Source organism: Chanos chanos, chromosome 3 (assembly GCF_902362185.1).
Source record: "Chanos chanos chromosome 3, fChaCha1.1, whole genome shotgun sequence".
NCBI lineage: Eukaryota > Metazoa > Chordata > Actinopteri > Gonorynchiformes > Chanidae > Chanos > Chanos chanos.
Window position 1 is genome coordinate 12,760,165 of NC_044497.1, and position 14,836 is coordinate 12,775,000.

The following is a 14,836-nucleotide window of genomic DNA, read 5'->3' on the forward strand; positions in this document are numbered from 1 at the left end:
TTGTCTCGCCCGGGTGGCAAGGCCCATCTGATGAACGGTTCAGTGTTATCCAAAGGGAGAGATACAAAACGCTTTTGACAAGCACTGTGCTGGATCAATGATGCTCCAGTGTGGTTCCTCAGAGTGGAGTTTTTGATTTCCCCTGTGCTTACAGTGACATCACCCCCCTTTTTTCTCCCTCTGTCTCTCTCTCTCTCTCTCTCTCTCTCTCTCTCTTTCTCTCTCTCTCATATAATGAATAGGTTGGTATGATGGGTATTGCTCTGTGCCTCTGTGGAAGTAGGTCAGGTTCTCTCCCCCCCTTTTTTTTAAGGTAGTTTCTTTTTTCTTTTTTTTTTTTTTTGGTGGAAGTGTAGGGTGACAGTTGACTGACACAATGACAGCTAATTGGTTCTGTCAGGAGGACATGACACATTGAAGGACTGTAACAGGAGCCCCCGTTCTCTTATTTCAAATCCCTCCGGACCCCGACCACACAGCACACAGAGCAGGCATTACTGCACTGAAGTGGGAGGTCTGTCAAATTGTGTGCCAGGTGTTATTTTGCCATGTCCATCCTGGTAGTTTAGAAATTGCCCTCTTCATTCATGTAAGCTTCAAATGTGCAGCCTGCTGCAGACAAAAAAGAAAAGAAAAAAAAAAACTTGCCTGGAACTTTTCTGTATCATTTTCTGACAGGAATTTCTAGAGATTTCACATTCTGTGACATATCACAGCGTTATCTTTTAAAATATCTTGCTGTAGACAAGCCTTCAGGAATTTCCCCACCAACAGAATATTCAGCGATAACACATTTTGTAGTACCCGAGTCTACAATATCGCCGATGCATTTCTCTCCAATTTCATTTTAATAATTTTACAGTTCCACACAAGCGAGCAATGAAAAGTGACAGCGCATTCATTCTTCTCCATACACCTCAACGAGCTTCCATCTATTATTAAAATAATGAAGAGTCTCTCATTGAAAAGGAAAGTCTTCATCTTATTTTAGATTTATTCCTGCGAGAGCTGACAAACAGAACCCACACACGAGGAGGTGTTACGTGCCTCCCTCCCGCCCGTGTCCTGTCTGCTCCGCTCACCTGTTCCCTCTCAGCAGGATGTCTCAGATTCAAAGATCCACTCGTCTGTACATCATTGTCTCTTTTCTGCTCCTCTCCACTGATCCTCAAGTGATATACATCTCTCATTGGGTATGAGAGAGATGCTGTTGTGACGCCTTGTTGTTGTCTGTTCTGTTCGTAACTTTTTTCCCCCAGAGGAACCTGTGTGGCACACAGTGGGTGGTCGCTACATTTTTTTCATTAACATCTTAGCAGCTTAAGTGTTCTCATATTTCATTTTTTTAATATATATATTTAGTCCATGCATTGTTCTAAAAACCTTACTTTAAAATGTACATGAAAAATACACTTAACATAATTAAACACCAAATATCAGTTTGTGTCGGCGTAGAGATTTCTAGCATGCTCCATCTACTTATGCACACGTACACATGTGCACATACATACACACACACACCCGAACACATCCGCCGCAGATGGAGTAATTGGATTACAAGGACCATGCTTCATGCGTCAAGTTAGTAATGTTCCTCTGAAATGTTCTGAGCGGAAATGTGTGGTACAACATGTGTCATCTGAAGTCTGCCAGAACAGACTTCAAATGCATAATACAATTTCAGACACACAGAGGCTGTTTTGCCGCATGTATATGGCAGTTATCACGTTTTATATATATATGTGTGTGTGTGTGTGTGTGTGTGTGTGTGTGTGTGTGTGAGATGTACGTTCGTCGATGAATACTGAGTTAGAGGTATTTGTTAATTTCCTCTTTCTCATAGATGTTTAATATGCCACCCAGGAAGCTCTAATGAATATTTAACAAATCATCATCACTTAAAATCCATGAACGTCTACACAAACATGGATGAAAAGGACATGAAGAATCTGAACATGTGTCTTGGTAGTTTTTTGTTGTTGGATACCACACGTGTTCATGTAAATTGGAGCATAATTGAACAGCAGGACTATGAATAGATAGGTACGCTGTGTGTACTTGTATATTAGACTGCTTCCTCCACTTCACTTTCACTTCGTTCATTCCCGCGAGCCTCAGTATCTGAATATCCGCATTCCAGTTCTTTCATTAGTTTAAAATGGCTATTTAGCTAATAACATGGTGCCATAAGATTCGACGGAGATGAGTCTTTACGTGAGCTCAGGAGGTGAACCGGGGAGGGAGGGGTCTTGCCATTTTAAGGAGTCAGGCAGATGGACAACCCCCCAGCTGTGCTCATCTTTCCTCTCATCTTCCCTCCTGCACCGCACGTCTGCCTGGAAATCAACCTCCTGCCGTCCAGGACAAACCCACAGGAGTCCTCCCCGTTGCGTTTTTCCATCAAAACTTCTTCACTTACTTTTCTGATAGTTGTGAGTTTCGTCAGCAGTAATCTATTTAAGACTTTAAAAAAAAAGAGTACCTTTTGAAAATATGAGCTTCAGATGTATTTATCTTCTTTATCAGAATTCATCCGACTGAGTTATCTAGCTGAGTGATTTTTTTTATATTTTACTTTATTCAAATCTGCAGGTATTTTCAACAGATATCATTTAAACCTCTACTTTAACTTTAGCTCCTTTAGCTGTAGCATACACTCAGAGCTATACTTCAGTAAGGCAGCTTTCCTCCACCTTTCCTCCTTACCTGTGAGAGACTGTGAGTTACACATACCAAAGGCAAATGAGACAAATCAGATATTGCCTTTTGTTTTTCCACAATGCATATGAAATGAGTCGTGCGGCAGACTGAGGCTTACTGTGATCATATCTGATGTGTGGAATTATGTCTAAATAAATCAGGTTTGCGCAGGCATCTGCTGTAAATGCACAAGCCTATTTTAATAATCCAATATTCAATTGGTATTAAGCAGAGCCTGAGGGGTCGGGGGGGGGGGGGGGGGGGGGGGGGGGTGGCTGACTGATTGTGTTTTCTTTGCTGGGCCCCTGAGGTCCTCTGCTTTATGCCTCTCCTTCTGTAGAAATGGGAAGCGACTCACGCGTGCGTCGGAGTGACAGTGTAATACGTGTCAGTGCGAGATGAGGAACATAGCGTGATGGATTTTTCCCTCCCTGCTTTCTGTCAAACATGCTGAATACATTTTAAAGCTCATTCACACCCTCTGCAATGACATGTAATGCAAAGCTTTAGCTCTGGCGTGTTTCCTCGATCGGTATGTTGGACAAATAAGCAGTAGTTTCTAATGGAAGTGGTATCTAGATGGAGGCTGTTGGTTGATCTTAAAGTGGTTGGTGGTCTACTATTCAGAGAGATAATGAACTCCATTCTGCTTCAGAGAGAGAACTCTCCATACCAGATTCAAAAAAAAAAAAAAAAAAAAAGGCAGGTCTTTGTGTGAGAGAAACAGTCCTATCACGGTTGTGACAGATTACCATGTCTACTGTTAAAGCTACAAAAAATACAGGGCCATGTTCGGCGAAGAATGTGTTCCAAATCACCTGAATATAGATGCAGGGTGACTTTAAAGACACAAAGAGTCCAGGCTTTACAGTGGACTGGAAAGCTTAGAGTTCCTGAGTTAAGCAGTTTAAAATGATCTCCTGACGCTGAAAAACTTACTCTCTCTTTTTTTTTTTTTTATCTTTCCCCTTAAGGTGAAGATGACAGTTTGGCCTTGAAAGGTAAAGTGACAGTTGAAGATATCTTCAGAAAGGACTTCAGAGTTCATGACCCCGAAGCCAAATGGATAAGCAGTGAGTACTCTTCCACAAGAATCTTTTTTATTTCAAATCATAAAAGTGCGTCTGTTTTTCACAACCCCGACAGGGAATCAGATATGAGAATATCCTGTGCAGTTGGTAGGAAATATGGTTGAAATATGCAAATTATTAGTGTAGGCTATACCAAATATGTGGAGATACAGAGGAAAAAGACATTATTCTATTTCTCCGTGTACACATAGGACTTAATCCATATTTTTCACAGCAGTGACACTTTGAGTGAAACTGACCTGTTTGGAAGTGAAGTGGATACGAAGTGGCTTTGAAAAAGATTGCAGTAGCCTGAGCGTGATGGGATGTAGTGTGATGCAGTATACTGAGTCCATGACAACACACCACCCAAAGCTACATCTGCTACATCTAACACTACATTAATGCAAAACTGTGCGTATGTGTGTGAAATGTGAACAGAGACATATTTTATTGTTGTGGGTCCATATGGTAACTAGGGATTTTCATTATTATGAAAAATGAAAATGCCTTTGTCTTTGTTTCACGACAGTCGCTTGCAGTATGATTCATCCTGTATTTCGAGAAAGGGCACAGAGTGTACACATCTTGAAAAGGTTATATGTATCTTTTTTATCTTCTTTTTGTTTCTAACGCCTGTATAAAGTGGATGTGTAACAGGGCGACGAATGTGCAGGAAGTAGACACAAGCCTTTAATTGCTGTGTCAAACCAGATTATTCTGTCCACGGCCGCAAAGAGAAGGCATTCATCCCCAGAAGATTAATCAAGCAGTTTGATTTGACTGGAGCGTCATTGGCTGTCTCCTCCAATCAGATACATGTTCTTTAGAGAGTGCAGAAAAAGGAAGGTTACAGGTTAGCCTTTATATGCTGAAGCTGTTCGAGCAGCTCTTTGGTTGTGTGTCTCCAGTCTTTTAAAATCTTTTAACTCGGTGAGGGTCATTGTGATTCTTTCTTTTTTTCTTTTCTTTTTTTTTTTGATTGCAATCACTAGGGATGAGCTGGGAGAACTTGACACCTTTCTAAATGGGAGTATTAACACGGTTTTCCAATGTATTCATCTCTCCAGCTTTGATTCTTAACATACAACCCATGATACACCCCTTAGAAATATTTCCCAACTGAAATGGTGAGAGTAATTTACGTGGAAATGATGGTACGATGTCTCATCCCTCTGCATTGATTGATGTTCTGCCCATTTTTCACGGCATCATTTCAGTGTGCTGTTGTTCCCATTGCTCAGTGAAAAAGTAAACAAATCTGTCAGGAGGGAATGAACCGTGGCTGATCAGTAACTTGTTTCTTCTCTCTCTCTCTCTCTTTCTCTCTCTCTCTCCCTCTCTCTCTCTCTCTCTCTGTTATTTCAGCAGTGATTGTATGCAGTCAATGTAAACATCACTTCCCTAACATGTTTTTCTCCCCCTTCCTCATCAACAATATTCGTCTTTTTTTTCTCGTATCTGTTTTTTTTTCTCAGTCTCTATCTGTTGGTTGTGTTTTATCAAGCAGTAGCATGTTTTTTTTTTTCTTACTCTGACAAGACAAGAACCCAAAAAAGAACACATGGTGTCACGATGTTAATATGATTAATTTGTTTTGTGCCTGACTCATTCGTGCACGCTTAGGGAGAATACGTCTCTGGTTTTAAGAGTCCTTTTGTCCTGCCTCACCCCGTTACAGAGGAGGGAGCAGCATTATGTGGATCATTATCAGTGATTATTTGATGTTCGTTAGTGTGTCAGATTTGATTAGAAGGAATGATTCGCGGAGCACTCTGGCTGTCAGCGATGCCTGAAACATTTCAAATGACTGATTTCCGAAGATGGGACAGAAATTGCATTTTTAAAAGCTAATTTTAAAACCTAGGTTTGAGTATGTCGGGACGGGGATGATGGGGGTTGTCGGCTGGGGGTTGTTTTGTTTGGCTGGGTTTTTTTCTCCCCGACATCCTCATTTCCTCATCAATCAGTGTCAAGCTGACACAGTTGATATAACCCACTATGAGTGAATCTTAAATGAGTCAACACTTCAGGTGATTTATATATGCAGGCAGATCTCCCTATGGTATGTGTCCTGCAGATAAGTTTGTTGACTGCTGTCCATTTCATGCTATGGTGGAATATTCAGATAATGACAGATAATGTCTGAAGCAGTAATTACATAACAAAGCTATCTCACCTTCATACCTGTTTAGGTTTGATTATTTAATAACGGAACAGATCAAACATTATAGTCAAATACTCATTGCATATTTATTGTGAAATCTTCTGTGACTGTTCCTTCTATTCAATGAAATTTGCTACTGAACCAGCAACCAAGATCAAATCTAACTGGCTGTATTAAGAGTTTGTCATTCACCTGGACTGGAATTTGTCCTCCATCTCTCTTTGACCGTAATGGACGCTCATTCCTATTCAGACGCTAACGCCCATTATGATTGTATTTAAGCCGCTACATAATTGCATAATTAGCAGAGCCCATTGATCTGTCCTGTGTGTGCCACGTTCGCCAGAGAAGAATTTAAATCAAACAGATACGTCATTGATGTTACTCACTGCTCTCAATGAGAAATTAAACAGAGTTAATGCTTTATGTGGTCTAAACCATCTGGTTTTCCATTTTAATGACATCGCTCCTGCATCTTTTGCTCATCTGTTTTCTCCCAGGTAGGTTAATGTATGCATTGCATGTTGTGAGAGAGATTTACTAAACGTTGTTAAGCAAATACATGCATGATTGGCGGAATAAGTATCTTTTAACCTTGATGGGAAACGATGACTTGACTTGGATGGTAATTTGCAGCACGACTCGCTGCCTCAAGTAAATTAGCACCCCCTAGTGGTGCTGTCGGGTGTAACTAGCATTAAAGATCAGTTTGCAAACACGCTCACACACTTTGGGTAGAACGTAGTCTGGATTTAAAAGTCACTTTTAATGTGTATTAACCAGAAGTATACAGATGAATGGATCGTTGCTTCACATTAACGTTAATATTGTGCTTGTCACTCTTAATGCCTGGTACGCTTTTAAAATGCATTTACTGTAGAAAAAGCACCTTTCCCTATCTCTAGGCAGATAGCAAGGTGAGAAAATGAAGGCAATACTTTATGTATGCAAGTCATTCATTTACTTCAGAGCAGTGTGACTCCACTCATATTGTGGAGAGAGATGCATTAGTAATTCTTTCACTTAATGCACTGCTAGAGTGACGCCAGTGTTGGCTAACCCTGGGGTCAGTGGAGAGTGAGGATGTGAAAGGAGAACCGGTCATCTCAAGTAGCTTGACCAACATAATTAATAGCAAATTCTGGACTTAAACCCCACACAGTTGCCCTGACCGCACAAATCCACTGAGACTCTCATCAGCCTTAGTGGAGGACACACACACACACACACACACACACAAAAGACCTGTCAGGGCATTACTATAAACAGTAAATATATGCTGCCCACACATACACCAGTAGCATGGGGTTTCTCAGATCTGAGTGCAAATGCTAATGGCTCCCTGTATGCAGATGCTGTAGTCTCATTACAAATGCAATCCAAGAAGCACAGTTTTAAAGAGAAAGAGACAAAGAGAGAAAGAGTCTGTGTGTGTGTTTGTGTGTGTGTGTGAGGAAACTGGTGCCTGTTTTGAATGTTTCATTGTCTGTGGTTAGTTTGAGTTGGCAATAGGTGTGGCAGAGAGAAAGGATAAAGACTTGGTGGATTGGTGACAGATTACAGCTTTCATTTGTTCTGCTCTGTGTGGGTGTGAGACTACTCTCAATTACCTCAGCTTTCAGACAGCACCCCAGCTAATTTCACCCCACCTTAAATTAGCACACATAATTTCAAGATAGGACAAAATGTACAGAGTAGAAAAGACCTTTTCTTATAAACAGAGTGGGGGCAGTTCCACTGCCTTTTCACACTGCATTACTGTGCACAGGAAATGATGAATGCCTTGTTTGTCCATAATTGGCATTATATATTGTATGTTTGAGCTGATATCCAGCAGTGATCAATTAGTGGCTCGTGAAAATACATCTCATAATACTCTCGTCAGACCTCCCCCACTTTGTGATGTAGTCCGTTTGATGGAGGCAGTGCTGACATATTGGCTGGATCCATAGGAACAACAGTATAAAACGACGGTATCGGTCTAATGGGCCTGTGGTACCATCGAGGGGCCATAATGAAACACTGGGAGGTCTACAGATCCTGTGTGTAAAATCAGAACAAGCCCATAAGGACTGGAGAGAGAGAGAGAGGAAATGAGTGTGTGACAAGGGGGCTGTGCTGAAAGGCATTTCACTGTGCAGAGTTGTTCAGTTTGACTCGGGGCTGATAATCAAACAGAAGATGTGCATAATCATTAAACATGAGCGCCTTTGCATATCTCACATAACTGACTAGTGGGTCCTAGGAATTCGCAGAGGGAGTTTTATTGCTCTCGACAGGAAGCCTGCAAATCGGCTTATGTCGGACTGACTTCCGTTATTAACCCATTTTCTCGGCAGGAGAGTCTTCAGTTCTCGGTTTAACCAAACAATGTTGTGTTCCTCTGCGCTGTTTCAATGGAAGCATGTGAGCTTTGCTGCTCTTTTTGCAGTGTTCACTCAGTTTAGAGTGTGTGTGTGTGTGTGTGTGTGTCTGCGTGCACGTGTGTGTGTGTCTATGTCTACGCGCTTGTGACTGAAACAGTGAAAGCTTTTTTTTTTGTCTTTAATGTTGCCGTTTTGGTCACGGTTTCCGGCAGCCGATGCACTCTCAGGGTTACCGCGGCGACGGCTGTGAAAAATGAGGCAGCGACACGACCTTGATCGGCATTGCTGATAACTATAAATCAGAGCAGAAAACTCCCGTCCGTGCGCTAGACAGCAGTCATTGGTGACACATTGTATTATATTCAATCCTGATACCAGCTTCGGTGAGCCGCTCTACGGAAAGAGCCGGAAAACCCGGGCGAGGACCCCTCAGAAATCGGAGGGTCTAACCGATGACATGATCTCGCAGTGGTCGTCTTTGCCGCCGGGAATACGACTCAGCCCTGTTCGTTCTGATACGGGGGCCTGGTTTTGACGCTTACGATGTGAGAATGGAGTGACAGCACTGTCTGAATGGGTGGAGCACTTTTTAATTAAAGCCAGCATGAAACTTTTATGAGACCATTTCTTTTTATAGCTCACCTGTGCCAAAGGGCACCTGAGATTTAAGACAGCATTACTGCAGAAGAGAGAGAGACACTTTTATTTTGCTATAGACAGGCTCTATAATTCTCTGCCAACAGCAGCCTAGCATTTACATCAGCCAGCCCTCATTCTCGCCCTTGTTGAGAGCAAATTACCTGTACAAGGAGGGAAAATCAATTTAATCAGGACCAATTAAGTAGGAACCCAAGTTCACAGAAAAGCTGCATTTGTTACATAATCTCCACCGTGGCCCCTCAGCTCAGCAACCAGCTCATTCTCGCTTTGAATGGATGTTTATTTCACTCCTTAGGCCTTTTTTCCCCCCTGCCTCTCTCACTCATTTTCTCTCTCACTCATTTTCTCTGTCTCTCTCTTGCCTTCTCACTCCCTACAGAATGGGTGCAGCTGCTTGCACTCATACAGTATCCATTTTCATATACAAATATGGTTACAAATGCCAGTGCACACTGTGCTCTCAATAGTAATTCCATACTTGTCTGGAGGACCACTTTCCTCTTCGCAATAAATATCAGAGCTGAACAGTGCTAGGTGTTGGTTCCAAATAGACTTGAGTCCATAGGTGGGCCAAAGTCATTAAAACCTAGTGAATCATGAAGTTCATTCTTAGTACCTTTTTTTTTTTTTATTTAGAGTTTTATAACTTGCATTGAGAGCAAAGATACGCTTTGTGTCCTTTTTTGTGCTGCAGAATGTTAGAAGATATCGCAATACAAATCGTTGGAATTGAGCATTGTGTCTATTGACAGCACTGAACGACCTATTGGAAGAATGACTGAGTAGCGCCAGCACATTGAGGAATGGCTGGAATACTCAATGAAGAGATAGAGTAGATAGAGTCAGTGAGTAAATTTGTGACTGAGAGTAGTGTTGAATTCCAAACTTGCTTCTCTGAGGTCTAACATAGGTCTTTTAGGAATGTCTAGCAAATGAGTTTAGTGAAAGAGCCTTCGTGAGAAAGAGAAGGAGAGAAAAAGGTGGGTGTGTGTGGGGGGGGGGGGGTTCAGTCAAGGTATAGAAAGTTTTCTTTGAATGGATGAAGTGCAACTATACAGTAAAACATCAGTTTGAAAATTTCAAACTCTGTGTGCGCACAGGTTGAAATGTGAATGGTCGAAGTCGAAGTCTTTGTCGGACTTCAACCTGAAATAAACTCAGTCCAACTGCCAACTACTCCTTCCATTTAACTCTAGCTCTGCCTCTTGGTCAGCGACTCACTAACCTGCGTTGTCCGTTTTCTCCCACTTTAATGAAGTTGTCAGGAAGAGTTAGCGGTGCACGAGGCTTAAATGAACCGTACACTCCTAGGAACAGAGGTGTGGAATGAGGCCACAGAAGACAGAAGAGAGAGAAAGGAGTTTGAGACATTGTGGTCAGATCTCAGCAGACAGACAGGATAGGAGAGGAAATATTCCCAAAATAGGTGAAACTATGTGGGAAGGACTTGACCCCAAGGGGACGTGTGGGGGCGGGGGGGTTTGGGGGGGGGGGGGGGGGGGGGGGGGGGGCTTGCTTGCACTCACTGACTATTATTACTATCTTCCAATCCTCGAAAAGAGCAAAAAAAATTATCATTATGCACTCCTTTTCTTTCCCCCCTCCAGAAAACTACCTATCTCCTCTTCTTTCCTGCTGTGATGGGAGCTCTAAGCAGTGGGACTTTGGCGTGCACTGAGACACAAAAAAAAACCTCACTGAGCAGGAGTTGCAGTCAGACAGAGAACTCAGATCAGAGAGGCATCCAGAGCCCTCAGCCAAAACAGCCTGAGTGAGTGGCAGAAGAAGACAGTATGAATAGAAGAGAGAGAGAGAGACAGAGAGAGAAAAAGAAAGAAAGAGAGAGAGATAGAGAGGAGAGGCTCAGAGCTTTGTGTGTGTGTGTGAGAGAGAGAAAGAGAGAGAGAGAGAGAGAGAGAGAGCAAGAGGAGAGGAGGCTGCTGACATGATGGAGCCAGTGAGGTGGAGAAGTAACACCTTAAGGGCAGTACAATGGAGCAGAGAGAGAGGAAAGGTAGGGTTTGGAAGAATGACCCAGAGCTGAGAGCCACACCTTTGCAGTACAGCAGTAATGCCTGCAGTACAAGAGAGACTGAGGGAGGTAAAAGGTGCATGGTACTGGAGAGAGTCAGAGCAAGTAGGAACAGAAGCTGTGAGGGGTTTGAAGAAGATGACTTACAGAAAGCTAATAAGAGAAAGGAGAGATAGAGCAGAATACTGATTGAGTGAAGTGTGAAGTGTAGAGGAGTAGTACAACAAAAGAAAAAGATATTTGATTCTACATGAAAAGAAGAGGAAGCTGAATTCCAGTGAGGAGACAGAGAGATCTCAGTTTTTCCAAGTGACCTCATCTCTTTTTTACAGCACCTGGAAACTGATTACTGGGGGTCAACATAACAGCTGTACAGTTTTCCAGAGATTTCCATTGCAAATTTACACTTAACAAGACAATATCAGACTCAGTTCCCTTTTCCTTGATACTGTCCTGTAACCAATGTCTCCTCTCTTCCCCTCTCCTCTCCTCTCCTCTCCTCTCCTCTCCTCTCCTCTCCTCTCCTCTCCTCTCCTCTCCTCTCCTCTCCTCTCCACTTGTCCTGCAGGTAGTTGAAGACTAAGTACAATGGTAAGGCTTAGGCAGTCCAGAATAAGAATGATGGGAGGAGAAGAGGGAGCTAAGGGTATCTGTCTGTATGGTATGATGGATAGAGTCTGAGGGAAGAATGAGGGCTCAGGGGAGGAGTGAACTTGATGAGGTTCTGATCTCAGACATTCCAACAGACAACAGGTCAGATGTTGAGCACTCGTGGGAAAAGGAGAAAATTTGTCATGTTGAATGAATGATTGTTCTGTTCCCTCATCACCATGCCAGTCTTTTCAACCCCCCCCCCCCCCCCAAAAAAAAAAGTTGAAGGGCACCTCTGCTTGAACAATAATGATAGGAAAAGCACATTAAAAATTCGGAAGATTACTGTTGTCATGATGGGGCGGGCACAAAACAAGGTCAGCAACGACAAATGAAATGGCAGTACGTGACGGTGTTTTATCTCTATCTCGGTTTGATTTTGATCATATTTCACCCATTTTGAAGGACTGGCGAGGGGGAAAAAAAGCCAAAAAAAAAAAAAAATGAATAGCGTTCCTTGTCTGTTCGAACTGGTGTGACCACTTGAATTGCCTTGCTTCCACAGTGTCTCTTCGTATTTAATGTCATTGTGATGGTAATTGTGTCACCTCTTATCGACGATTAGTAATGCAAGCAAGATGAAAAAAAAAAAAAAAAAAAAGCTCTTTGCATACCAATCTCTAATCTGCAATTAAAACTGATGATGAGCTGTTTGCTCACCCCTCAGAACCTTTTGTCGTGTGGAGTCTCTCCACGTTTTAGACTGTAGGGCTTTGAGTGTTGTTAGCTGTTGTCCTTGCAAAAGTTATTGCCACAAGAGAGAGAGAGAGAGAGAAAAAAAAAACGTAACAAAACAACTTTTATCAGGCCGTTTCAACCGTCAGTTCCCTCTGGAGCAGCCGGGGTGCACAGCAGGAGTCATGAGAGAAGCCTGTTGAGGGAAATTTGATTTAAATTTCAGTGAGGAGATGCACAGAGTTTTACATTCTAATTAAATTTTCTCTTTCCTTTCTTTTACTATTCTCTGTCTCTCTCTCTCTCTCTCTCTCTCTCTATTCTCTCTCTCTCTCTCATTCTCTCTCTCTCTCTCTCTCTCTCACTCTCTCCCTCTCTCCCTCTCCCCCTTTCTCACCTTGCAGGTAATGAGCTCCTTTATCGTACACGTGAGGGTGATGTGGTTAAGTACGACATAGAAACAAAGGAGAGAACCATACTGGTGCCCAACAGAAAATTTGTGAGTCTTTCATGAACTCTTTGTCTTCTTTCTCTCTCTTTCTCTTTCTTTTCTCTTTCACACCTCCGGGATGCACATTAACGTCATCCAAAAGCATAGATGTACCACCACATAAATTAAAACTTTTCTTCCTCAGTCAGCAAATCAAAGTGCTTACAGCTCTTTTGTTATAAATGAAGCTCAAATAATCCATCATTATCCTGACGTGCCGCGTAACTCGTTAATGCCGACGATCGTTAGCATTGGGTTATTCAGTTGAAATGCATTGTCAGGATTGACGCAGTCGAAGGTAATGACACACAACATCATGTTTGTTCCAAATCAGAAAGAGGGGGTCCAAGATTAATGTTCTACTGTTCTCCGCCTGCAAGAAGCAATCCGTCAAAAGCAGTCGTTTAAGGATTACATTAATGAAAAGCCCATGCATGGTTAAAGGTCTCATCTCTCTCTTTTTTCATTTTCTCTTTCCCCTCTTTTTTATTTATTTATTTATTTTTTTATTTTTACAGGAAATGTATAAAGCCAGCAAGTATGAAGTATCCCCCGATATGAAGCATGTGCTGCTAGCCTACAACGTGCAGCCAGTGAGTACTCTCCCCCCGCCCCCCACCCCCCTTTCCTTCCACCCCCCCTCCCCCCCACCCCCCTCTCCTTCCACCCCCCCCTCCCCTCATCTGTTTGCTTGTTTGGAGAGTCAGGCAAGTGACAGGTGAATGTGTGGCAAATCTGCAGAGGACAGAACCAGCGTGAGGCTGAGAGTAATCATCGTGGGGGCCGAAGGGTTGTCTCACTCCAGCGCCCCAACCAGGCACCAGAGCAAAACAACAGCACAGTGGAACTGTACCGGCAGACCAAGCACAGAAACACAGATCCTCAAGAGGGATTTTTGCAGCACTGCTGGGAGACTGAAAAAAAGAAATAAAGAAAGAAAGAAAGAAAGAAAGGAACAAAGAAAGAAAGTAAAATCAAGGAGATTAAAGAGATGTGGAAAAGTTGTTGATGGAGAGATTATAGATGAAAAGAGAAAGGGAGGAGAGGACAACATTGGCATAATGGCTGTTCTGCTTGGCATGGCACACTTTTCCTCCATCTGCATAAATGAATCATTTAGGTCACTGCTTCATACCTGCATCCATCTGACATGGTATTAGCTGACACCACAGACTGAAACACACCACTCTGTACCAGAGCCAACAGACCCATGTATGGCACCAGAAAGACCTTGAAAGAGTCTGGTTTAAGGTGTGAACTGAAGGGCAAGTGAGCAAGAGGGGGAAAAGCATATCTCTCTAGGTGGAAAAGGAATATTGTCGACTTAAATCAGAATGACACTAAATGTTTCATCAAAATGAAGAGACAACTGAAAAGTGTCATCACCACTTCACAGAGACATTGCTGATGGGAGAAAGAGAAAGAATGTGTGTGTGTGTGTGTGTGTGTATGCTCATGCTTGCACTAGTTTGTTATTCCATGTCCGTCCCACACTTGCCTTGATGGATGACAGCTCCGTCCCCCAGCTGTCATTGCACACACACCCCTCCCTTTCCAACTCTATCGTGCTGCTTGCCCTTCACAGCGATACTTTCTCTCTCTCTCTCTCTCTCTCTCTCTCTCTCTCTCTCTCTCTCTCTCTCTCTGTCTCTCTCTCTCCCTCAGTAGGATTTGGTGGTTAGGAGGTTGTGGGGTTTGGGGGGGGGCAGTACAGGAGAGTACAGGTGTTGCATGTTAATACTTGACAATTGTAGCAGCTACACTACATCTCACACATCATATGTGTCAATCCTCTATTGCATTTACGGTCTGCTGCTGAAAACGGACAGCAGCTGTGTTTGGATTGATAATAAAGTCAAAGAGTGAGTGTGTGATAAAATATGAGTCACACACTATTGGCTGTTGCTGTGGGTTTTTTTTTCATCTGATCTGATTAGGTCTTGGTGTTATTTGTACTTACAGGTTTACCAGCATTCTTTCACAGCTTATTACATCATCTGCAGCCTAGAGACTCCGTGAGTACTT

At 42.7% G+C, this 14,836-nt stretch overlaps 1 protein-coding gene across 3 annotated transcripts in view; it reads left to right on the forward strand.

Moving 5' to 3' along the window:
• Window positions 1-14,836, forward strand: part of dpp6a (dipeptidyl-peptidase 6a) — a 144,823-nt gene that overhangs the window by 106,451 nt on the left and 23,536 nt on the right. For all 3 annotated transcript variants that reach the window (XM_030767439.1, XM_030767438.1, XM_030767437.1), the window contains 4 exons: window positions 3,675-3,773; window positions 12,726-12,820; window positions 13,330-13,404; window positions 14,774-14,826. In XM_030767439.1, coding sequence (XP_030623299.1) covers window positions 3,675-3,773; window positions 12,726-12,820; window positions 13,330-13,404; window positions 14,774-14,826 — 322 coding nt within the window. The remainder of the gene's footprint in view (window positions 1-3,674; window positions 3,774-12,725; window positions 12,821-13,329; window positions 13,405-14,773; window positions 14,827-14,836) is intronic.